General features: G+C 35.7%; 1 protein-coding gene across 1 annotated transcript in view; it reads left to right on the top strand.

Moving 5' to 3' along the window:
* The window catches only part of TRDN (triadin), a 535205-nt gene that overhangs the window by 120138 nt on the left and 389036 nt on the right, over window positions 1-26031 (top strand). The window contains exons 12-20 of the mRNA XM_075200931.1: window positions 1573-1623; window positions 3971-4030; window positions 7963-8022; window positions 8832-8891; window positions 11897-11956; window positions 17156-17215; window positions 18771-18827; window positions 19658-19816; window positions 23644-23703. Of these exons, the coding sequence (XP_075057032.1) occupies window positions 1573-1623; window positions 3971-4030; window positions 7963-8022; window positions 8832-8891; window positions 11897-11956; window positions 17156-17215; window positions 18771-18827; window positions 19658-19816; window positions 23644-23703 (627 nt within the window). The remainder of the gene's footprint in view (window positions 1-1572; window positions 1624-3970; window positions 4031-7962; window positions 8023-8831; window positions 8892-11896; window positions 11957-17155; window positions 17216-18770; window positions 18828-19657; window positions 19817-23643; window positions 23704-26031) is intronic.

Here is a 26031-nt window from a genome sequence, read left to right as displayed (position 1 = left end):
AGCTATCATTTTGTAGAATGTACTAAATAAATGATAGCTAGAATCTGATTGGTTTTTCAAAACAGCTTGATACATTTACCCCCAGGTCTCATTCCCTAATTAGCCCATTATTTAATCTAATTATGATACTAACTTTGTTGCCATGCTATCAGTGTTGCGATATTGACCTGGATATAGCATATTGTAGTGAATGTAGTATTGAATCATATCTTATAGGATTCAAACATTATGGTTTCACATTGTCTTTCACATTACAATTAACATTTGAATCGGCACATGGAAACAATGTAATTTTCTCGATGTATAAATACAAAATGACATAAGTTACTTATGTGAGTGAGTTCTCTGTACAGCGCCGTAGAATTAGTGGCGCTATATAAATAGCTGATGATGATGATCAGTGTAATGGTTGCAGCTCAGTAATATATACGATTATTATATGCATACACATAGAAATTATGAATTGATATTACACATAGATATTTTGGCAGCTTCTAAGGTTGAGGCCATGAAGTTCTGCTTCATGGCCTCAAGTCAAGGAGCACTGTAAATGGCTGTGAGTCAAGGAGCACTGTAAATGGCTGTGAGTTAAGGAGCACTGTAAATGTGCCCTAATAGGGCGGGTTCAGAAGGTGGGCTTTAATATGTTCCTATATTTAACATATGTTTATATTTTCTGTTAAGACAAATATTGTCTTAACATTATAAGTGTTCTGCCATCCCTCGGTTTATATCCCTTGGTTTATGTTAAAATAAATGCAGTCGCTCATGTGCAGCTCTTTATCTTATTGTACACTTAAAAAAAAAAAGAGAATTAAATAATTTAGGTTAGCCAAACCATACTATGTTCTTCCTCTCCCCCCTCTGACTACCCTTACTCCATTCACCAGACTTACATTCACACAACACACACACATTACTTACACTAAAATATCACATACAGCATTCCATTCTGTAGAGCGGTGCCACATTTCCTAGCATGCTACCCAGCATAGATATTGCAGCTGACTATCATTCCTTTTATGGCATGTGTGTGTATGTATGTATATGTATATATGTGTGTGTGTGTGAGTGTGTATATATATATATATATATATATATATGTATTTATGTATATATATATATATATATATATATATATATATGTATGTATATGTTATATATATATATATATATATATATATATACATAAATATATATATATATATATATATATATAAATATATATATATACACATATATATATATATATATATATATATATATATATATATGTATGTATTATTTTTACTTTGATATAGTAAACACAATGGTCTTTTACTTAAACTCCTGAGTAAACAATTTAAGAATGATTAAATATAAATCATTGCTGATTTTTCTGCTGTATAAGCATACATTAGTAGGTGGAAACTTTATATATGTTGTAGACAGTGTAATATGTTGTAAACAGTTCGAACATGAATATTCTAAGTATGATTGAAAGACATAATTGCTGTGCTCAAGCCACTATCCACTGGATTTCTTCATATGTACTGTACATATAATTCATATACCTGTTCTTTTCACCTATAGCAATAGAAACGCCTAAGAAAGGAAAGGCTGAAAAGAAAGCTCCAACCAAAGGTTAGTATCTAGCATTAAGAAAAGAAATTGGATCTTGGTGCCATTGTAAATGTGATGAAATTGGATTTGTGAAATGCAACATTTTTTTATGGAATTGTGCATGGACTTCAGGAAACTTTGCTTGTGATAATATTGGGATGAGAGCGGGTAACTTGCTTACTGTTGAGTGACAAAGGCAGAGATGTTCTAGGCTATATAAGTTTGGGCGGAGAAACCCACCTTATCAGAGAAATTGTTGGTCGTTGATCAACCCTTAAAAATGTGATGGTACAAAAGGTGTAGGGTATCCTTAAATGCATCCTTAAATGCAATGTATGCGGGTGCTCTCAAAGTAGTATATTAAGCTATACAAGAAAAAAGAGGGAACTAGGATATTTGATTAGTCCACAGTAACAGGATTTTGTGCCATAGAGCAAGATATTGAAATGATTAGGATGTTTTTGCAGAGCAGGACTTCTAAGCAAAGGTCCTTATATTTTGAAGTATAAAATATAAGTGAGGATAAATTAGCATTATATTGGGAGAAAAACAGAAGGGCCTGATTCTGTGTGTGCAAAACACAAAATTACTTTGCACATGCCCAGAACCGACTCATAAGGTGCAGAATGCAGCAATGTTCAATTAATCTTCCAGTTCAAAGCCTACGATTTGAGGGAGGAAGCGAGGTGGAGAAGGGACATTTGCCATACTCAATATAGAGTAAAGGAGTGCCAATCTCGAGTACATCCAGCAGCGTCTGATTCAAGCTCTGGGCATCTCAAAAGTACTTGTATCTCAGCTGTATCTTTTGCTCCAGCTACAGGTCTACTCTGCTGATTACTAGTGATGATGCCTGAGTGTGCATGCTAGAACCTATGTTTGCAATGTATTTTATGTACACTAGACATTAAGAACATACAATAAATGTTTTTAGATTTTAATATTTTGTCATTAATGAATATCTTATTAATTTGAACATTAATTGAATAGTTTTAAGTTTCTGTGCATTCTTTTGTGGTATTTTATACCACATATATCGTGGATGTATCCTGCAGTGTCCTGTCTAGTAGAGCAGAGCAGACCTACACCCTTATCCATCACCGCACATCTTCACATATGCTCCTTGTTGAATTCGGGCGTACGTATACCTGATTTACGCACGTTTTAAATAAATGCGAATTGCGCTCAATATGCATCTATTAATGAGTCCGGCCCAAAATGTTTAATTTGATGAGGGTTGCTGGTCAAAAGTGGTAGTAAGTTGTACTTTATGGTGATATTTTCCCTTGTTCAAGACCTTAAAAATTGCAATTTCCAGATATCTCCATGAACTTGATTAATGGGTGTGTATTTGTGTAGACTCATAAAAGTGAATGCAATTGTACATATATAAATGTATCGCTTTGTGTAAGTCTTTGCAAATAGTCTCTAATATCTTATCCAATTAACATAAAAACAATTTCAGAATATGAAACTTTGCAAACTGTCTATTGCATATTTTCTCAAAGTGAGTAGGTTACTGTGATTTTTTGTCTATTCTATAAGGATGGGTTGGCTGCAGTATATAAGCTACAAGAATGTCCACATTTCACACACATGACAACCTTTCAGATGTGCAACAAACACTGAGAATCAGCCTAAATTCCCAGTTTATAAATATGCTTGCATCATTATAAATATGCATCTAGTACATGAGAGCACTAATGTGCATATTTCAAGTGATATTCCTATTTTAAATTTTAGATCGGCACATCCTAAGATGTGTGTTGAAGAAGCTATTTTTGGTTACATTGTCAGATGGAAGGGTTACCTGTAATAACTAATGCTCGATGGTTACAATGCAAAAGAGCTCAGAGAAGAGAAATGCGTATGCGAATATGTGTACATTTTCAGCACTTTGATTTGAATAGTTTTAAATAACTTATTCATATGCATTACATTTTAAACTTGTACTTTAAATATATCTATTTCTAAGTCACATAGCAAAATGCAACAATATATTAAAGGAGAACAATATGTTAGAAGAACCATGGAACCCCCATAGTTTGAGAGATACCCACTACTACCAACACATCATCTCCGGAGATCAACCAGGCTATATATTCAAATACTACATGCTCTATGTAGTGTTGTCAACTGCAAGCTGGTTGGCACAAGTTGAATCATTTATGTGGGTAGTAGGGAAAATATTATTGCATGGAGTTCCTCTATAATTGAAATTTACTTTGAGGCTTGTCATAATAAAAGAATAAAGATTAGTGCTACTGGTATGTCTGTGAGATTATCTCATCATCTTGTTTCTTTCAGCATGTAATTAAATACTGTATATATTGCTGTTAGATAGATAAATCCTGTTGTCTTATTTCAGAAATTACAAAAGATAAACCTGAACGGAAGGAAAAAGCTGAAAAGAAAGCTTCAGCAAAAGGTTGGCTATTCGTTTTAAAATGGAATCTGTTTTTGTTTTTGCTTTACTTTTATTTGTACTAAGGTTTTAGCGAATTATTGTTGTATTAACATCGAATTGCCATACATTATAAAAAAAAAAAGATAAATTCATACTTTGCTTTACAAAATAATGATTTGGTAAACACTTTATAGCAGAAGAGCCCTCTCCCATATATTTACAGTGCCACCACATTGACTGTGCCAGCATTGTTTCCGCATAGTATACCAACTTTGCCATCATATTATATTAGTATCTCCTCCCATATTACACATAATATTAATATTATCACAGTGTAATACTAATGACACAATAAATACCAATAGCCCGCGCTTATTATACTAGCATTCTCCTATGTTATAGAATTTTTACTTTCATACTCCAGCAGTATTGACTCCATATTACTAAGCAACACACATTCACTCGTATTATAATACGAACATTAATACTGTTACTTCTATGACCCTGTTCTTTCCTGCAATTACTATATGGAGCAAAGGGCTTCCAAGATGCACTTTCATCGGAAATGATTGCCAGCAAGCCACTTTACTTCCTTCCACATCTTCCCTACTGCCAGGGCTTCCATCTCAATGGTCTTCCTCCAGGTCTTCTTTGGATGACCATGTTTCTGAGCTCTCTGATGCTTTCAATCCAAGGCTGCCTTCTCCATCCAGTTTCCCGAGCGTGTGTCTACCCCCACTTTCTTCATTTCACCTGGATGTTGATCAGTTACTGCTCTATCATATTTAGCAAGTCGTCATTTGATATTACTTCAGGCCACCGGACATTGGTAATCCGAGGGAGGCACTGATTTACGAATACTTGCAATTGACTAGTGATCTGTTTTATGACTTTTCAAGCTTCACAACCATTGGAGGAGGACCAACTTAACATTGCTATTGAACAGTTTCTACTTATTTTTTTTTGTGATGTTCCAGTTTTCCCATATGGGATATAATTGTACAAAGCACCATTTGCCTTGCTGATGTCTTTATTTACATCCTCATCAGCCCTGCCACCTTTCGTGACAGTGCTTCCTAGATAAACAATGCTGATGCTCAACCTGCTTGCAATGTTAATGTCTGCCCTCATCACCTTTGTTTTGCAGACGTTGAGTTTCAATCAGCCTGCTCTTCTTTTCTCTGGCACCGAACTAGCTTCACCTCCAGAAATTTTGATATTGTTGTGAGAGTAGGCAAATATCATCGGGAAAGTCTACCATCATGTTGTGTAATCCCTAATGTACATCTTTCTTCCTACAGTCTAACTTTCTTCATAACTCTGTACAATACTGCTAAAAACAAGGTTGGAAAAAGACTGCATCCTCAGCATTCTCTCTCGCTCTGTTCGCTTCCCCTCGTGGAAACTCTGGCATTCGTAGCCATCATACATTTCCCGAATGATGTTAATAATTTTGCAAGGTATGGTATATTCTTTCATGGTGAGCCACATAACTCTTCAGACTCTTCTATTGACTGAGTGAAATGCTTTCTCAAAGTCAATGATGGTTAGGTAGAGGATGTTTTGCCACTTGCTGATTTGCTCCAGGATTATACAGAGTGTGTTGATTCGGTCAACGCAACTGCAATGTTTTTTGAACTGGTCCTGTTCTTTCTGAAGTCAATCCTTACAGAATCTTTAATGTGTTTTAAGATCACTCTTGCCAGCACTTTACTAGGCACAGAGAGGAGGTTGATCCCTCTCTTGTTGTTGGAGCTGGAGGTATTTACTTTTTTGAGTAGCTTAACAATTATGCCCTTTCTCCAATTTTTCCCCCTACCCAGATCTTCTTGATCAAAGGCTGCAGAAATGTAGCCAATGTTTCAAGGTCTACCTTCAGAATTTCAGGCGGTTGTTGTCAATTCCAGGGGTTTGTAGACTGATCATCTTCCACATTAATAGCTTGATCCTCCTCTCATGGGCCTATCTCTGTTTAAAACTTTGACAAAGTGTTTACTCATCTGTTCTACTCGAGTTGTGAGTAGCTCACGTTCCTTATTTCTTGCAGGTTTGCTTTTACTAAATCCTTTTTTGAACAGCGTTTTCTTTATTCTGTACAATTCTCATGAATCATCTTTCTGTGACGTAAAATTTCTATTCGCTTTGCCTCATTTTGCTCTCATCATCCTGAGCCTTGATCTTCTTCCTTTCCCTAATGCATTCCCAAGTTCGCTCACTCATCCAGCCCATTTTTAGTGGGTCTCTGAAGCCAGGGACACATTCACTGGTCTCTAGGTATGCATTTTTGACTGCACTTCAAGCTTGTTCGATGTCATGCTCTGGTTCAGATGATAATGCTTCAAAACGGCTGCTCAGCTCTAACTTAAACGCATCTTTAGTTTCATCTTCACTTATTTTCCCAACATTCCACCTCCTGTTCCTTTTCAAAAACTTATTGTTGGCCGCCATTATTTTCAGCTGTAACTCAGCTACTACAAGAGGATAGTCACTACCAATCTCTGCATCTAGTCTGAATTTCCTAGTTACAGTGATGGGATCTATCTGACTTTCCATGTTTGAATCTGGAGACACCCATGTTACTTTGTGGCATTGTTTATATAGGAATAGGGCACCACCAATTGCCAGGTCATGGCTAGCACAGAAGTTGGTGAACATCTAGCCATTCCCATTTCTTTCTCCCAGGCTGTAAGTTCCCACCACCTGTTCAAGTCCCTGATTTGAAGAGCCAACTTTGTCATTCAAATCCCCTATCTAATAACAATGTCTTTGTTGTCTTGATAGTGTTATTTAGAATTAGGCAGAATTTCTTCTTCTTCAGGAAATCTAACAAGTGAGTTGTGGCATAATACTGGATGACAGTGACATTCTGAATTTGGGTTTGGAACTTTTTTGTCTTACTGCTCAGCAGAAGTCCTCTCTGTGTTTAGCAACATCAACTTATCATCCTGAATACTGTTGCATTATCCTTCCACCATTTGATACGTGCTAAAATCTGTCTACCTCACTTCACTGAAGATGTTTAGCCTATATCACATTATTTCATTAACTACTTGCTTTCACTTGGTTCTGTCAGAGTTCTCACGTTCCATATACCAATCCTCGTTTTCCATTTTGTATCAAAAGTTGTCAACAAAGGATCTTTGCTGTAGTAGTTTATGTTTAAGGAGTGCAGGTTACTATCCCACAACTCCTAAATCTCCTAGTTGGGATGCCACATTAACATTTGTTCCCCTAGCCTTTGAAGAGCCATCTCCAAACTTCAAGGCAGCAGCTGCTAGATTTATTCCCCCTTCAGGTATTTTATTTCCCTGGTACCCAACCATATCTGGTGAGCATTCCCCTGTCTGTCACCTGGGGAGCCAATGATGGGAGGCCAGCAACTCCACAGGGATATGACCCTTTTGCTTCATATAAATTCTGTGGAATTTTAGCATGTAAAAGCAATTGATCCCCTAGTGATTTTACCCCACTTTATTATGTACTTTTGATCCCAAAATTATCACACACTTGAAAATCATTGCAATGAATGACAAAGCTTGAGATACTAAATATTAACTTAAACACTGTGCATTTCAAAGTTTCAGGGCTCTGTTTAAAATTGGGAGCCTTTTTAAATGTATTTAATACCTTCACATTATAATTATTTTAAAGTGAATGCACATGGACAAATAAAAGACACCATAACACAACTATCTTTATTGTTTCATGCTAAAAACTATCAATCTGTACTGCTACTCTTTGTTGATCTTTGGATTGCTATTACTTGTGAGTTGTTTTAGAAAATTACTATGTATCTGCTGTTTCTTGACTCCGTTTGTATACACTTATATTTAGCTTCTTGTCATGAGATTTTGCCAATCATTTTTATCCACAAAAACACTGGGTTTCAATCTGTTATGTATTGCCATGTGTTACAGTCACTACAGTGAACATCTATATTTGTCTCATTGCAGTAATTGCCAAAGAGAAAACTGAACAGAAGGAGAAAGCAGAGAAGAAACCCACAGCCAGAAGTCAGTATTAAACATTCAGTATATTTTTACAAGCAGCAATTTTAGAAAACAGAACAGAGATTTTTTTGAAGGCTTTCCCTATTTGAGCCATGACAGCATCTTGGAATAATTATTGGATTAAACAATTCATTCAAATTTCTCTTTTCTCTCTTGCAAAATGAATACTGTATCTAACGTATATTGTTTGAAAGACATTGGTGTTGGCACAGAGTAGCAATAATATGTAATATGTTAGCATCTATCCAATATCTAAAATCATTGGAAACATAAATTACTTCTGATGGCAAGACTAAAGGTTGTTGGTAAAGTAGATTTGTAGTATTTTTTCTAATTTATCCTTATCGTCTCTGAAATAAAACTAAATATGTGACCTGAAGGTAAAATATGACATTAGAAGTGTTTGACGTAATTGTGCTGGCTGAGCACCACTTACATCAAAATAGGACCATGTTGGTGACTGAGGCCTTGTAATTTGGTAATGAGAGGAACTGTTGCTGCTCAACTAATTGTTCAATGTTGAGCTGAAGTAGCAGAAAAAATGTGCAGCCCACCAAAGCCTGCTTGATACAGCTACTTAAGCCAACGTTCTGGTGAGAACACTCAAGCTAATTGACATTAATACAATAATCACCAATTATTTTTCTACATAAAAATATATAAAAGTTAGGTCTAAAATTTAGTGCATATGTATAATAAACATAATAAATATAAAGCTTATATCCCTGCCATCACCTGAAAAACAGTCAATTAGACTGCATCCAAAAATTGTCTTTTACATAAATTACTAATAATATTGATTTGTATTTCAGTAAGTGCAAAAGAAAAAGCTGAAAAGAAAGAAAAAGCTGACAAGAAAACCCCAGCTAAAGGTAACTCATACGTTCATATAACAAGGAATGAACGGGTAGATTAATATAACTGTTAAGAAAAATATATTCCATATATCACAGTGAAAAGTAAGCTACACAAAAAACAGCTAGTTGTTTAAACATAACAATGCCTAATAAATATGAAATATGGTTGTGTTAATATAGAAAGGTGTATAGTGTTAAAAAAAATTCGAATGTGAAAAAAGGAATTTTTGCTTCAATATTGCCAATGTTATTTTTACAGATATATTTATTTTTCGTAACAAAGCTATAAAGTTGTCTAGCATTTGATGTTTGTCAAAAAGTATTGTAGAGACAAGGGCAACTGTGCCTTTTTAGTGGGGCAAAAAATATATCCTAAAGTAATAACGTCTATTTAAAATTGATTTCACATCATTCCTGTGATTAGAGCATACAGTATACAGCTTAAAATCCTCTGGTATTTTATGTAAATTAATATTATAATGGCGCAGAACCCATAAAATGCAGAGACTATATCATCCATACAATCCATAAAACCCTATGATATTTTCTTGGTTTTAAAACCGAAATAATAAATTCACAGTGAAATATGAAAGATAAGAAATATGAACTATAAGAAAAGAATAACAGCTCAAACTTGCATACAATTGATATAGATCTCCTTGTTATATTAAGCAAAAGTGGTACTATGCAATGTGAAAGTCCCATCTAAAGTGGCAATTACAGAGTGAGCAGATCTCTGTAACATTAGACCATACACATATATAAACATGCTGTCAAATCTAAAGGGTCCAACAGGGCACCATTATACGTTATTGCATACATGGTCAGATACAGTGATCACAACAATCTACATATTTGTTAATAACAATATTTTATGATTTTACAATCGGCAACTGATACATCAAGTGTTGATCATGGTCTGTGGTATTTTAGGGCCCATGCAATTTCTGGAGTACTATTTCCACCATCTCTACCTTCATGATTCTCTTGCACCCCAAACAATACATAAAATATACCCTCTAAAATATTCAGAGAAATTAATTACTTTATGTTAAATTATTATAAAAGTTTACATACTATTCATAAGTTGAATGATATGTAAAACATTGATGTCTTTAAAACTATACTCATACAAATAATCTGAAATAAAAAATTATTAAGATACATGTAGGGTACATTTTGTCATCTTGTATGCATAAACAATTGCTCACTATAAATTCCATGACTGGATGTATAGAAAACTGCTTACTACTGTTTCTCTTGTTAATCAAGTCTTGATTACCACTTCATTGATTTGTGTGCTAGGAATTTTCCCATGGTATGCACCATGGGAAAATTCTATAAATTTTTTGTGTGCCACAAATGTCCATTACTTGTTAACTTGCACAATGTTTGAAAACTGCACAAAATAGACAACAAACCTTACAATAATTAAAAAAAAGTTGGAAAAAGAGCAAAATATAACATATAATCATACATAGTAACAACTATCTTATCCAGAGGCTTAAGCAAAATCATTATTTTAGGCAACAACTATAGAAAATTAAACATAAATAATTTTAAACCAGCATAAAAAATAGGGTTCTATGTACTAATGTAATAAAATAAAGTACATGGATCATAAATGTACTTAAACTATATTTCTCAATTAACCAGCTTTATCAGTAGCATGCTTAATTAAGGTTCCATTTTATAAAATATAACAGACGTACACTTTATAGAGACATTATAAATTAAAATGATCATTTTTGAAATTATTTTCAGTATTGAATTTTATTTTAATTTCTTGGTTAAAGTGATATAGGATTTTTCAAATCCTACATTAAGTTATCATTTTTTGTTTTGGTAAATTAGTGCTAGGGCACACAGTACACTTGTGGTATCTCTTATCCGGAAACACGGTATTTCGAAAAATTCTAAAAACTGTAAACAAAAATAATTTCAGAGTATAAATGAGAATATCATATACACCAATATGATCGCCAAGGGCTTCCTCATGCAGTTACTGTGAAGAGCACTGCTTAACCATTTAGGGCCTGAGTTAGGAGCAAATAAAAAAAAGTAACAAATGTACACCTTGGCAAAACCATGTTCCATTGGAGGGGCAAGCTAAGTTTAAAATGTGGGGACAGATTTATAGTTGGGATAAGGCATGTCTTAGATCAACTTAAATTTCAGTGTAAAAATAAAGTTATCGAGTATTTGTGTGCTATATGAAAAAGCAGCCAGTATTTCCCTTGCTAGTAAAAAAAAAATTCAAAAATTTTTTCCACCCCTTGCATTGTAACATGGTTTGTCCAGGATCAAATTTACTGCCTTTTTTTGCTTTGCTCTCAACTCAAGATCAGGATCTTAATTAGGAGTACAATACCAGGGTTTGTGTGGGGAAAGCACAGGACATATTTAAATGGAATTTAATATATTTTAGGCATAGTGGTCCAAATTATGGGATATCCAATTATCCAGAAATTCCTAGTATTCAAAGTAATAAATCCTAAACCTGTTGATCTAAGAAGAAAGTTATTGATGAAATAAATGCAGAGGAATCATGCAGTGATGAAGAAAAGGTTTTACTGAAGCTGTATTTAAACTGAAAACACAGACACAGTGCATTCATTATCTATTACACCAAATTCTTCTATGTTCAAGAAGAAGCAGAAATAATGTTACATTATGTGCAGGGTCTGACTGATCTGTGGGGAAGGGAGGCAATTATAATGATGAACCCATGATATTTTTTAACTTTTATGTATTTTCAAAAAACTACTTCGATAACTGCTTACAAAACTGTTCTGGCATCTCTGCTATACATTATTCTTCCAGAGTTCATACACAGAGGGGCAGATTCAATTCCCTTAGATTGACCTCTAAATTTATGAAGTTTGTGCACACTTAGTTATCCTAATACTTAACACCTGCCATTTTTACAGTACCTATTACATGCATTATGTGTCTGTGTTGTCTTTTAAAATGTATATTAATTAATAAAGCAACATATTTGACTTTGCCTTTTTTTTCAGAAACAACAAAAGAAAAACCTGTAAAAAAGGAGAAAACAGAGAAAAAGGTTCCAACCAAAGGTTAGAAATTGCAAATATTTTTTCGAATCATTAGAAGCAGTCAAAGGTCTAACTGCTCTCTATATACCTATATTTATTTAGATATGTACGGAAAATGGCTAAGTTAAATTATCATGACTGTAAAACTAAATAAAACATACAGTCATACCACCATCTTAATTTCCCTAGATTACTCTATTATCATCCTCTACATTGCCAACGCAAGACAACAACCCTCTGACTAACATTGCAAGACACACAGCCCACTCAATACTTCTACCTTTGCATTCTAGCTGGTCCATTGTACAATATGATGTAGCACATGCCCTTGTGTCTCTAACTCCCATTGTCCTATAGATTGTAAGCTTGCGAGCAGGGTTCTCTTACCTCTCTGTCTGTATGTATTACCCAGTATTGTTTTATCAATGTTTGTTCCCAATTGTAAAGCACTACGGAATTTGCTGGCGCTATATAAATAAATGTTGTTGATGATGATGATGATAATATGACATTCAGCATTTTCTACTCAAATAACAGTTATCAGCATCATGTCATTTTTTTTTGAGGGAATGGTTAAACCTCAGGATCAGTATATAATGACTGGAATAGTCATTAAGTGTTTGTGAAATATATTGAGTCAATCCTAAATAAATAATATGTATATAACATTTGCATTTTTGGAAGATATTAAGATACTGCACAATGTTGTTTATTAAAACACATGGAATAAAAATATACCAGAAATGCTATGCTATATTTTTGGTCTCTGCCAAGTAAGCATAGTTGTATATCCTAAAATATAAAGAGCAGCTGAGGGCTTTCATAATTACAAAAGTACATATTTGACATATAGGCCCATGGTAAGCTCCCATCTGCTATTAATATTGCTTTGCTCCTACACAGCTCAAAGCTAAGAATAATTCCAACTTCTAGATTTAGCTTTCCTCTCTGATCAGTGCTGCTTGATCCCATGTAAAATATAACTATGTAACCCCCTGTCAGTGTGTGTAGTGTGAGGTGTACAGGATATACCATGCACCTCCTTCTCAAGTCCTGGCTAGCTGATGAGCATGGGTGTAATTGGCCAGGGAAAAATGCAGGTATTTATTTACAAAGTCTCTTGGTAAGTAGTGCGACACAGGTAATGTCACTTTGTGGTGCACTGCAATAAAAGTCAGAAAATTTTGGCGCCAGACGATCTCTATCACAAACTGAATTCTTTATTTACACTCCTCTTCCTCCAGCATGATAATCATAATGGTTGCAGCAATACAGAAATATATACACAGCCCCTTACTCTCTCTCCAGCACAATTCTTAATGAGCAATATGGATTTGGCTGCAAATATATCTCCTTACTCCTCTTGCACACATCTTACACTGCTGGTTTTATCACAGTACATATCAGGTTCTCCTGGTCACACTAGTTCCACTGTCACAGGTCCCCAGCTTTCACCTCCTTCTCTGGCTGTGTCTCACTGTCCGCTGTGTTTTTGTCTATTTCCCGCAGTTTTTTCTGCCTTAATCCTCTCCAATCCCCCCTTGCTGACAGCCCCTGCTTCTTCTCACTCATTCTCTCACATGCTGGGCTGTCACCATAGCAACCAGCCTGTCACTTTTCACCTATTTTACCCTCTAGATGACCCCTCCTGTAGTCACTGGGGTGCATGGCTTGCTAAAACACCACCAGGGGGTGTTACAACTTGATATGAATGTGTTTAAATATGCCTCAGCAACATATTGATTTTTAGCCATCCTCTAGTCAGTTTCCTACAATATACTTAGTAATTTTCCCATTTCCAAAGCACTGAAATTATATTTACAGACTTTACATTAAAGGTATTGTAATGGGATGGATGGTTGGCACCCCAGAAGTAGTGTAAGGAAGAATTATACAGGCCCGGTGGTATGGTAGAGAGGCAAAGGTCCCCCCAGTAGTGTTGAAGTAAAACAAGGAGCAAAGGGCTAAAATAGCATAAACTTGTGGGTTTATTCTCTTTGCTTGGGGCATAAGGTTTTACCACAGCAGCAGAAAAGTAGCGGTAGTGTAGGGAAGTAATACCACAATACCATCAACATGCAATGCTATTTAACATGTCACAAAATAAATAACATTTTAGGAATCTTGGTTACAATTTGCAAATAACCCCTGGGTTTTAAAGCCATCCAGCACTTTATTGGCTTTGCCAATTATTGTCACCCATTCATTGAGGCCTTCTCCACCCTCATAGCTCCCATCACCAGTCTTACATGGAAGGGTGCCCATCCAAAGTATTGGCCACCTGAGGCAACCACAGTTTTTAGATACTTGAAAAGAGCTTTTTCCTCTGCACCTGTTCTTACACAGCCTAACCAACACAAGCCCTTCTTCCTGGAGGTAGATGCCTCCTTGGTGGGAGTTAGGGTGGTCCTCTCTCAAGAGTCTTTCTCGGGGAGGTATCATCTATGTAGGTTCTTCTCCAAAAGATTTACCTCCAATGAAATGTACTACGGTAATACAGACAAGGAGCTATTCACCAATAAAAAGCTGCTTTGCCAAATTCGTGAGGGAGCGAAACACCAAGTTACTGTCTTTACAGATCACAAGAAACTCACCTATCTTCAAACTGTGCAGCTCCTCAACCCATGTCAGCCCTGGTGGTCATTGTTCTTTTTGCGTTTCAGATTAATTCTGTTCTTCTGTCCAGGCTTTAAGAACTTCCGGGCAGATGCACTTTCTCAGTCATTTGACAACTCCGATCTCTTGTCCTCTCCTGAGCCCTGGCCTATTATCTATCTATCTATATTATTAATTCACTGTAAAGGATACAGTCCAGAGGAGAGATCTTGGGTTAACAAGAAGGACCTACATGCTCCGCTCCTCTTGGCTAAGTTCAAAGAGAAAATTCAAAACTCCATTCCGGTGAAGGAGGGAGGGAATACTATCAGGTGCCATCCCTGCGTCATCTCTGCCATGCAGGAATAGTAGCCTGTCTCTAGCAGCTAGGGCACATCCTGTTGCTCAGCCCTTCTGACGCTACTGTTCTTCGGCAGTGGTCTGTGACATCATCGACCACTGGAGACTACTCATTAGCCTCCCTATATAAAGGAGACTCTGGCACCCTAATGGCACTAGGTCTAATCCTGCTCCAGCAGTCTCCCTAGTTCCTGTGTTCTGCTCCTGTGTCCCAGCTCTCTGTTCCCAGTGTCCGGCTAGTTCCTTGGTTCCTGACTCGGCTTGGTTTTGACTACTCTCTTGGATTCCGATTCTGTTCTACAGCTACGGTTTGGCTTCTGACCTCTGGCATTCCCTGACCACCCTTTGGATCATGATTCTTTACGTCACTCCCAGTTTACTTTGAACTCGGACCGTCTGACCACTCTCAGTTCACCTATCTATATTGCTAGTAACCGAGTGAGAGAACCAGGAACTGCGTGTTCAAACTTCCTTACAGGGGTCCCTGCTGAACACCAGGGGCACGTTAGACTCCGTGCCTCCTAGCTCAGTTGTGCAAACACTGGCAAGTAGATACCATATCCTGCTTGTATCCATGACAAATATATTATGGCTATGTAATAAGTACAAAATGAAATATAATCTGCTGGAAACTATAAAAGTAGAATATTGAAGACATCTCCATATTTACATCTATTACAATTTACATAATATCTGTTCCTGTAAAAATTATTGCTATTGCCAAAAATTGGTTTGCCTTTTCCCAATACCTTTTCCTGAGAATGGTATTCCAATTTAAATGTCAGAGAAACCATGGCACAAGGATTTGATTACCTTTCTTTAGTCCCCATGTATTAATATTAGTTCCAAATTTATGCAAGTGTGAGAGTCTCACCTAGCCCTCCTCCCTCACCCCATTTAGGAGTAAAATATTTCAAGCCCCCCAAAACAGTTTTACAGTGTTTAAATATAAAGGAGGCTTCTCATAATCTCATTGATATTATTACCTTGCCTAGATCCATATACTCTTACCCTTCTCACTACTTTGCTTTCATGATCATAGCCAAATAGGTGATTTCGAACAGGTCTGCTGGCAAATTTGACAAAATTCTAAAAATAGATGGAGTCCCTTATTAACAATATACTATGCATAAATATTTGTGTAATGCCCTGGTCCGTCCTCCTCAACAAACGAATAAGGAGTTTCGCAACTGTATCCATAACTAAATTATCTGCAGTGATATAGAGTATTGCATGTTACTGGTATTCCTCAATGTTGGAAACAAGCCAAGGGTCATACACGGGAGATCAGGTCTAGCGAAAACAATCAAGTAGCAGAAACAGGAACAGGGAGCCTAGCTACACTAGGAGCTATAACTAGCAGTGAGGCCCTGTGAGGAACACCAATAGCAGCAGAGTGCCTGCGAGACTCCTCCCTAACTCCAATAACCCCTATGTAAGTCCATAATGCCCTGTATAAAGGACATAAGGATGCACAATATAAGTGCAGCTAATACAAAAGGTGCCATGCGAAAATACACAGAGAATGAACAAAAGAATTACTTACCTCTGTGCACATGCGCCCGGCTGTAGGAGCGCTGGCCGGGCGCTGCAGCAGAGGAGACAGAGCGTCCCGGTTGTTGCCCAGGCAACCGGGACGCGGAGGCTGGAAGTGATGTCCCGGTCGTCATGGAGACGGCCTGGACGCCAGGGGAAACCGGAAGTGAGCCGGGGCAGCTTGTAACAGAATGTATGCACATTGCACCTAATAGATGACGATTTACCAAAATTTTGCACAATTTGGGAGCCCTATGATAAAGAATGCCCCATAAGGCCCAAATCTTTGTACCGCAAATGCCAACGATCAATGGTCTTATTTTTTAAATGAAGACACCCATAAACTTTGAAACTGCAATTGGATTGAATGTAAGCAACAGGATCGTTTCTCTTTATTTTTTTGTTTTGTTTTGTAATTTTTTCCCCTATTATATAATAATTTAAACTATTTTTTCTCTACATTAACATTCTGCAAAATAAGCATAAAAATATAAATACCGGGATAATAAAATAAATATCCATGCACCCTAAAAATCTAGAACTAATCTATTACTTTACTTCCTTGGTGACAATACAAGTTGAACAGGAGCTACTGGGTTATTTCAGCCATATTCATTTGGAAGTTGATGCTAATGAAAACAATTTGAATTATCTTTAGCTATTATAAAAATCTTTTGGTAAGCGTTATACACACTTTGGTAGTTTATACTTTTATTGTCTTTATTTTAGATACTACAAAGGAAGAACCAAGAGCAAAGGACAAAACTGAGAAGAAAACCCCAGCCAAAGGTTCATAATTTTATTAACATAAGATTTAGTATGTCTCTAGAATAATGAATACAGCAGTTATTTTTGCAAACTAACTCTGTTGTTTAGTCAGATTTGATATTTCCTACCTATCTTTCAATAAATTTTAATAAATAAAGTTGCCAGAATTATATGCCTTGCTGCACATTATGATGGGTATCTTTTCAGTCTCTATCAGTCTTGCTACTTATCTGAGGTTCATTTTTGAACAGGCAAAATATGAATGTATAGCAGATATGGGACCCGATTCATTAAGGATCTTAACTTGAGAAACTTCTTATTTCAGTCTCCTGGACAAAACCATTTCACAATGCAAGGGGTGCAAATTATCATCCTGTTTTGCACTTAAGTTAAATACTGACTGTTTTTTCATGTAACACACAAATACTTGATAGCTTATTTGTACACTGAAATTTAAAGTTGATATTTGTGTGCTACATGAAAAAACAGTCAGTATTTAACTTATGTGCAAAACAGAATGCTAATTTGCACCCCTTGCATTGTGAAATGGTTTTGTCCAGGAGACTGAAATAAGAAGTTTCTCAAGTTAAGATCCTTAATGAATCAGGCCCTAGGTGTTTATTTCCATTTTGCAACTCCACACTTATCCCTATACAGCACTTATCTATAGAGATAAGTGAGTTGATTTGCTTATCAATACGGAAGCAAAATCGTTGGTTCAAATTTAGCTCCTTGTGATCCTTGTGATTGGAGGAACTGGGCAGATTGAAGCAGTCACTTTTTCATGTTGCAGGTCAAGAGAAGTTTTAAGGTGTTGGGGCATATGTGGGCATTCCTGGTTTAGGCAGTGGAAGCGGAGCTTTTGTTTTCCCACAAAATTTTACTCATTCTCAGAGATGTTGGAGATCAGCGATTACATTTAATGTTGTTAAACACTATGTGGAAAAACACATTTACAAATTGAATGAAGTGAAGACTGTTCAAATTATTACTTAGTCTTGTTATTTATGTAAGCTTCAATGGCTGTTTAAGAGCCATGATAATTGTAAGGCACCATTGGGCTTTTCTAGATTTTAAAATCACATCATTCAGAAAGTGGCTGGTTTTTTTTTAACATTCAATGTCAACTTGTCTAAAAGGGTCAGTTTTTGGTCAGTTCAGAGCTATATAGCATTTTGCTGCCAAGAGTACATATAATTATTTTTTTAGCATTCCATATTGGCAATGCATTGCAGTGTCCTTACTAATATTAACCACCATGATAACAGGTTAAGGGATGATTTATCACACCTTCTAAAAAGGCAGAGAAGAGGTGTTACCCATAGCAACAAATCAGAGTCTAGCTAGCATTCATCTGGCACATTCTAGAAAATGATAGCTAGAATCTGGTTGGTTGCTATGGTCCAAACCTCCACTTTTTCTTTTAAGAAGGTTCGATAAATCTACCCCTCAATGTCTTTTTATATTTTTATATGGGTGTTGATTAATTTTGTTACATATCATAAACATTGGTATAAGAATATTAATGCTAGCTTGTTATCCTTCTAATGCATGGCCATAATTCTGTTTCCAATAGTTGCAAAACAGGAACCTGAAAAAGTTGTAAAAACTGAGAAAAAAACCCAAGTCAAAGGTTAGTCGTTAATTCCAGAGGTTTTTTTTTTTGTTTTTTTCTACAAATGTAAAACATATCTTACTGTTTGCTTTCATGAAAATAAAAACATTGCAAATTATTTCTTTAAAACATTTTTTATGTGACCTATTATGTTATCCTGATCCTTCACATCAATATGTTTTGTAGTTTATTCATAATACCATGATAGAGTGTCTCTTGTGATTGGTGTGAGAGAAGACAGCAATAGCAACAACAGCTACTTGCAGGAAGATTTCATATTCCATATAAGTAACTGTTGCCCATATTCTCCAATGTAAATCTGTGTATCTCTGTTTTGTTGAAACATGAAGAATCAATACCATATTTTAGCCGAATCATGTACATTTATGATTAAAAATCAAGGCTTTTCGTGAGTCATACACTCATAAAGTGAGAATCCTCAATTCCGGCTTGCATCTTATATTTTAAGGGAAAATACTGTATTAATTAATACCTTGCATCTTTACTGCACTAGATATATGTGGATTTACATTTGCAAAGACGAACAATGATAACAACTTTATTCACTATAATGCATTTATATCCATGTTCAGCTATCAAACAAAAGACAGAGCACTAGCATTATCCTTCAACTCTTTGATAAAAAGATTTTTGATTAAAATAATGCATCATCTGAAAATGAAGTTTTTGTAATTGTAGTAGATGTAGCTGTCCCTAGAGCACTATGCTTTAAATACTGTTTATAATGTGCTTTGTGTCATTAGAGAGAAATGAATATATAGCGATTTTACCTCCTTAGTATACATGTTTCTAAATGTATTAGCTCTTTTTTGCTTTAACATTTTTAGATGAAAAGAAAGCCAAAGTCTCTCCGACAGAAGAAAAGAGTGTGAAAGAAGTTAAGGCTAAAACGCTAACAAAAGATATAAAGGAAACAAAAGCAGTTAAGGAAACCAAGATCAAAAAAGATGAGAAGGATAAGATGGAAACTAAAGCTGAGATGCCAGGTAAAATATTCTAAAATGTTTGAATATATTTAGTGTTGAGTTCTGGTGCTCCTCATATAAGTTATATTGCTAACTGTGGAGAACATTTAGGGCCTTGTGTAGAGTTGGAAGCAGACAGAAATTGTATCCCAAAAAAAGACACATCTTACAGGGGTACATTGAGCTGGATGTGTCTAAGCTGATGGTCATCACTATCAGTTCGTACCTTACAGCAGTGATCGAGCACCTACAAATTTCTTGTCTCCTGATCGGTTCATATACATCTGTTTCTCAGTCTGTATAATTCTTCTTTGCTCTAACATGCCCCATTCCACCTCAAAGGGCTGCAAGCGGTCGTAAGCACAAGATACAACTGAGTCTACATATGGCCGCAAAACGTTAACTAGTGCTTTGCAAGCATTTGCAAAAGTACAAAAGTATATTATACACTGGAATTCTACATGGGTCCCTTGGTCACCAACTAAACCTCCTCCCGGAAAACTGTAGAATCACTAAATTCAAAGTTGACCACCCAAATATTGCAGAGAAGGAGCAGCACTGCAGAAAGCAGTCTATTTGTCTGCTGAAATAAGTGTTAAATAAAGGTTAAATTGTACTTACATGCATGGCAGAATGTTTATTAATAATACATGTTAGTTATTAGTAATACATATTTATTAAAATGCTGTAAAGAATTGAAGACTGAATTTGTTAGAAATTCTATGCGTTACTATAAACTATTTTCAGCAGTTTCAGAATATTAATATTTTAAGTGGCAAAATGTTGACTATGGAAGTAGAACTGGAATATACACAGTTTAAATGATCCTTTGGGGCGTATTCAATTGTTAGCAGTAACGCTGATAAACGAGCGCTCAAAAATGTTACCGTTTATACGGTAATATTGCGCGCGAAAAGCGTTAATACGGTAGTTTACTCGCGAAATTTCAGCTCGCCGCTCAGGGAGCGGCGAGTTGAAAAACCCGCGAGTAAATACCGTGTTAACGGTAAGATTTTTTTGAGCGCTCGTTTATCAGCGTTACCGCTAACAATTGAATACGCCCCTTTATGTAGTAACTGTAATAGGTTGTGTAAAATAATATAATTTTTTTCCATGAAAAAATATTGCTTCATTTGACCATATTTAGTGTTTTTTTCTATGAAGGTGTTTGTAAAGAGATATTAGACATTTACTACAATATCTCAAACTAACTTTCAGAGTCTCAGTTTGCATTACTTTAGATGTGCAAATGGTTTAGGATGCATCAAATGTTATTTGCCTCTCATGCTTTAAACCACACACACCACGGAGGAGGCACATCAAAGTGTGCCCTTTTTAACATTGTACTAAATGTGTTAAATTGGCACAGTGCACAAAACTTGTTAGCAAAATTAGAAATGAGCATACCACAAAATAATATATTATTGTAGCATAAAAGAGAATATTATCACACGTGCTGTGATAAAAAAAAAATACTTTCCAACATTACTAGGTTAAGAAAAAGAGGATTTGTCTTCTAATTAATACAGAAGGACCCTTATATTTTGCCAATGTTATCTCTCATATCTGGAGATAACATGGGCATTCATTAAATTATCCTAGAACAATGAAATTGCCAGCAAAGGTTACAATATGTATCACAGATTAAGAATCAGAGCCTATACCAAGAAAAATGAATGTTATGGTTAACAGACAAATGTTTTTCTTGAGAAAGTCCTTTCAGACACATCTAACAAACGAGTAGGATACCTAATGCCGACAGTGGAAATGTCAGCACATAACCTGCCGACATGAATATGTCGATAGTTTGATTGGCATTGATGTCGCTAATCACAATGCCGACATGGAAAGAGTAATGCCGGCAGGTTAAATTTCGCCATTGTCGGAATTATGCTCGCCACCGATACGAACAGCAGCTTGGTTGTGTAATGACAAAAGATAGGACAGTTGGTCAATATCCTGCCGCATTGTATCATCCAGGATTTGTATTGTATCAAATGCATATTAAATGAATTCACTAAATATTAAATGCTTTTATAAAAGATTCTGTTGAGCATTATACTAAAGCAGAAGAGTAAATTGCATATTGGTATTAAGCAGAAGTAGCCTTTATGATACAAATGTATCTGTTACCATAGCTCTTTAAAATAATAACTGTGTTCTGTGCACATGGGAAATCAGATCTTCGAATCCTGCAACTGAATCCTAAGAGTTTGGCAGAGTCTGAAAATTCTTATTACCCTTAGAACTTGGCTACACACTTTATAGTGTGTCCCTAACAGGGAAAATAAAATAAGTTGTTTTAATAATCTTACATTAACTTTACTTATCAAGAACCTGGAATTTAACTTGAAATACATAGCATTGTATGGACAAATATGAAAGTGACTCATGCAGTCTATATAAATGGTGGTTAAACAATCAACAATATTGATTTTAATGAAATAAATGAAGTTGTATGAATTTATCATACCATTTAAAAAAATGCTCCTTTAATTACACAATTTAATTTAGTGATGGGCAAATTTGGGATCACATTCATTTCTTATTTTTTATATTGCCACCTATGAATTATGCCCTACAAAGAACATAACAACTCAACAGCTAGAGAAACGTTGGAGATGTTCTGGGGGTAGTGAGATTCACATGTGAAAATGTTCAACCACAGTTTATCATCTAATAAATGAAATCATCTGCGGCATGGGCTGGGAAGTATCAAAGTGTGGCTTTGTCTGAGCTTTTAAAACTGCCTTCAATTGTATGTGGTTTTAAAACGCAAACCACATTATTTATTCATCTGTTTGCATAAAATGCTGAGGTCTGGAGAGATGCATGCGGATTATAGTAAACCGCTGGTTTGCAAGCTGAACCTTATGTGTTTCTTGTCAATTTTGTCACATTAGGGCATCTCTGTGATTTCTGCTCGTAGAGACATCTAGGGGCATTCATGTGTAAGTAGCGTATAGTACAGTACATGTCCAGCCATATTTCAGCTTCTACTTGTTGGCTGCATTTTTTTGATCAACCTTAAATCAATTCTATAGGCATCATACTCAAAATGCATGTAATTTTGCAATATTGCCAATGAAATCCACATCTAAAAATGTATGTCTTTTTTTGCGGTTTTTTTTTGGTGTGGTTTTACAAACTGCCACTTGATACATTGTGCCAAGTGTATGAACCCAGGTCGCAAAACCAGCAAGCCTTTGAAAACTGCACAAAAATACTAATTTCAAATTGCGGGTCGGAAAAACCACACCTTGATATATCTCAACCATGGAGTAAGTGTTCTAGGCCTTTGTGTACACATCTTTAGGCTGAAAGCAGATAAAATAAATAAATTAATGAAACAAATATATTTATCTTTCAATTTAATACTAAAACATCAATGTTTAACTTACTGCTTTAAACAATAAATATCCTTTCGTTTATTGAGCAATTTTATATGCAAAGCCAGCAGGATGCTTTGCACAATATTGCATTGAAAGCCCAGTAATCATATTTCTGATTGTTTTAGGGTGGTGGCCAGGGACCGGTTTCATGATTGGTTTGCAATCAAGCAATAAATAGAGGCTATTCATATTTCTTTTAGAACACTCAGCTGTAAATTGTATACCTAAAGAGATATTTATTCTAGGCAGATCTTTAGCACTGTAAACCAAACAATGCAAAATATTTAGCTGTTCAGTTCCTTGTTTGATGCAGGCTATGCGGCATAGTGTAAACATCAGACCGCACTTCAGTTTCTACATTTTGTTACAGTTATATGGAATGTTCTGTTGCTGAAGCAAATCACACATTGATGTGTCCTCCCTGTTCATTAGTCTTTTTCCCTTCTGTTTCATTAGATCAGTATCAGTTCTGTCGCTATGTGGTTGACATGTATGCTCACGGGGATTTATACACAGGTATTTTACAAAGCCCTTGTGCGCTGGCTTAATATTCTCTGCTTTTGTGAAAGGATTAACTTACATTCACAATTAATTCCTTATGCATAAGCTACTGTCACAGAGAAAATGTAATAAAGACAAGAACTAATAGCTAATTGTGCTTAAATCTGCATGGATAGTACTTTTGAAAATTTCTTATTAATGGGGGTTTACCTGTCGTACAAGTCTAATTAAATGGTGATGTACAGTGATAAGTTTCATATTTTACAAGCAGCATTCCCTCATACTGCACATTATAGTGTAACAAATCATTCCAGCTAGACAGAACAATGGTTCCTCTAATTAGCCTCATGGTGCTATGAGAGAACTTTGTTATCCATATTGGTATCCGAAGGAATAAAAACTTTTTTCCTTTTGCTAATAGATGCTAAACTATATGATGCTTTATATAAAGCGTATATTGGCTGTGCATGACTCCAGACATAATAGCAGGTTTGAAGGATCAGTAAACAGTATACAGTGATTTGATTTAACCCCTGCAGAGTACATAGACCCCATAGTAATGACCATAAGATAGAGATGGTTGTTTGTGAAGAAACTATGTTGATTTCTGAGTACAGACAAGGTAGGGGGCAGATGGGACATTGTTACAAAGGGATTAAATAAAATCATTGTTTATGTGTTTACTGGTTCTTTAGGCAGCCATGTGAAATAATAATGTCTGTTTAGCTACATTTCGACTATAAGTTAAGTAAAAAAAAAAATTCTCTTAAATGCCTAATATATCATTCTCTGGACACATACATGGCGGATTTCTTATAATTAATTTGTTCAGTTAACCCCTTCCCATGCATTGTCACCTGACACTATACTGTAACATAATCCATAACCATGGGGAAAGTGAATCATACTTTTTAGCAATTAGTAAAATTATGTAGTTTGGCATAAGCCACAATTCTGAATTAGAGATATTCACCTGCCTGGTGTTCAAACTGCTAATTTGTAAGGTAAACTCTCTGCTGAACATATTTCAATGACTCCATTGGTAGGTAGTAGGTAGATAATTTCCCCATACCCATCTTTATCTTACATCTGCCACTGTTGTTTAATAAGAATTAGCTTCTGAAACAAAAGTCTCTTGCTTGCCATTTATTTTCTGTATGTCCCACTATTCTGCAAACACCAGGTGCAAACCACACCTCTTCCATTGTAAATAGATAAAATCCTATCTCTGAATGTATCTGTTCTACATGTTTCTGAATCACCTTTACCCCCACCATCTGATAGGGATAGTTGCATGATAATATATTGCTGCATTGATCCTGGTTTTATATAAAATGATACTTAACTCTTAATGAATCTGCATCAGTTATTTTGAGCCCAATATTTCAAATTATATTTTGCAATGCAATAGCAGAGATTTATTAAACGATTGACAGCTACAATTTCTTTCCACATTGTATTTTGCTTTAGGGATCATATTACAACTCTAAAAATCACCTACTGTTGCAACTCAATAGCTGGATCTTCCACATTTCTTTCTGTTATGCTGTATGTGCCGTGATTACTTTTAAAATGTCATCCATCTTTCAAACCAGTCGGTTTCTTGATGGTGTACTGTTAATTAAATATATAACAGTCTGGTTGTTCCTGGCAAGTACCAGGAAGCAAGATCAAGATAGGTGCCCAATAGCAGTAGATATAAGAGAGGTGAAACAAAAGCAAGGACCACCAGAGACCTCTCACAGCGGCTGGATTTACAAGATGTGTGATGTCACTGGGATGAGGTCACCACTCTCTGTTGTGATATAGGCAATAATGTAGTATAGCTAGGGAGCCATTGGTGTTATTTATGTAAGTTCTCATTTAGAGTTAGGCGCAAATGCAGCTAAAGTATGCAAATTTGCACCTGGACAAACCATGTTGCGATGCAAGGGGTGTAAATACATTTTTTTCACATGCTGGTACATACAAATACTTGGCAGCATTATTTTTACACTGTGACTTAGAGTTGAGCTAGGATACATCCCCATCCAAATTCTAATTCTGATCACAAATTTTAAATTTGCCCCCCTGCAATACAACATGGTTTTGCCAAGATACAAAATTGCACCTTCTAGCTGGCGTTACACCTCAATAAAATACAGACTTACTGTAAAATGCTGTTATGCACATTAATACTTCATAATTTTATACCGTAGTGAAGATTTTTTTTTTTATTTATTCTTTCTTTTCTAGAAGTTATTTTTTGACACTATTTTATTCTATCATTTAATTATTTCACACCTTTTGCGCTGGGGCCATCTGAATTGAATACACAGGCCCTATCACCTTGTGTCACATCCC

The sequence above is a fragment of the Mixophyes fleayi genome, chromosome 3 (genome assembly GCF_038048845.1).
Source record: "Mixophyes fleayi isolate aMixFle1 chromosome 3, aMixFle1.hap1, whole genome shotgun sequence".
NCBI classification, from domain to species: Eukaryota; Metazoa; Chordata; class Amphibia; order Anura; family Limnodynastidae; genus Mixophyes; species Mixophyes fleayi.
This window is presented reverse-complemented; position numbering and strand designations above follow the sequence as displayed.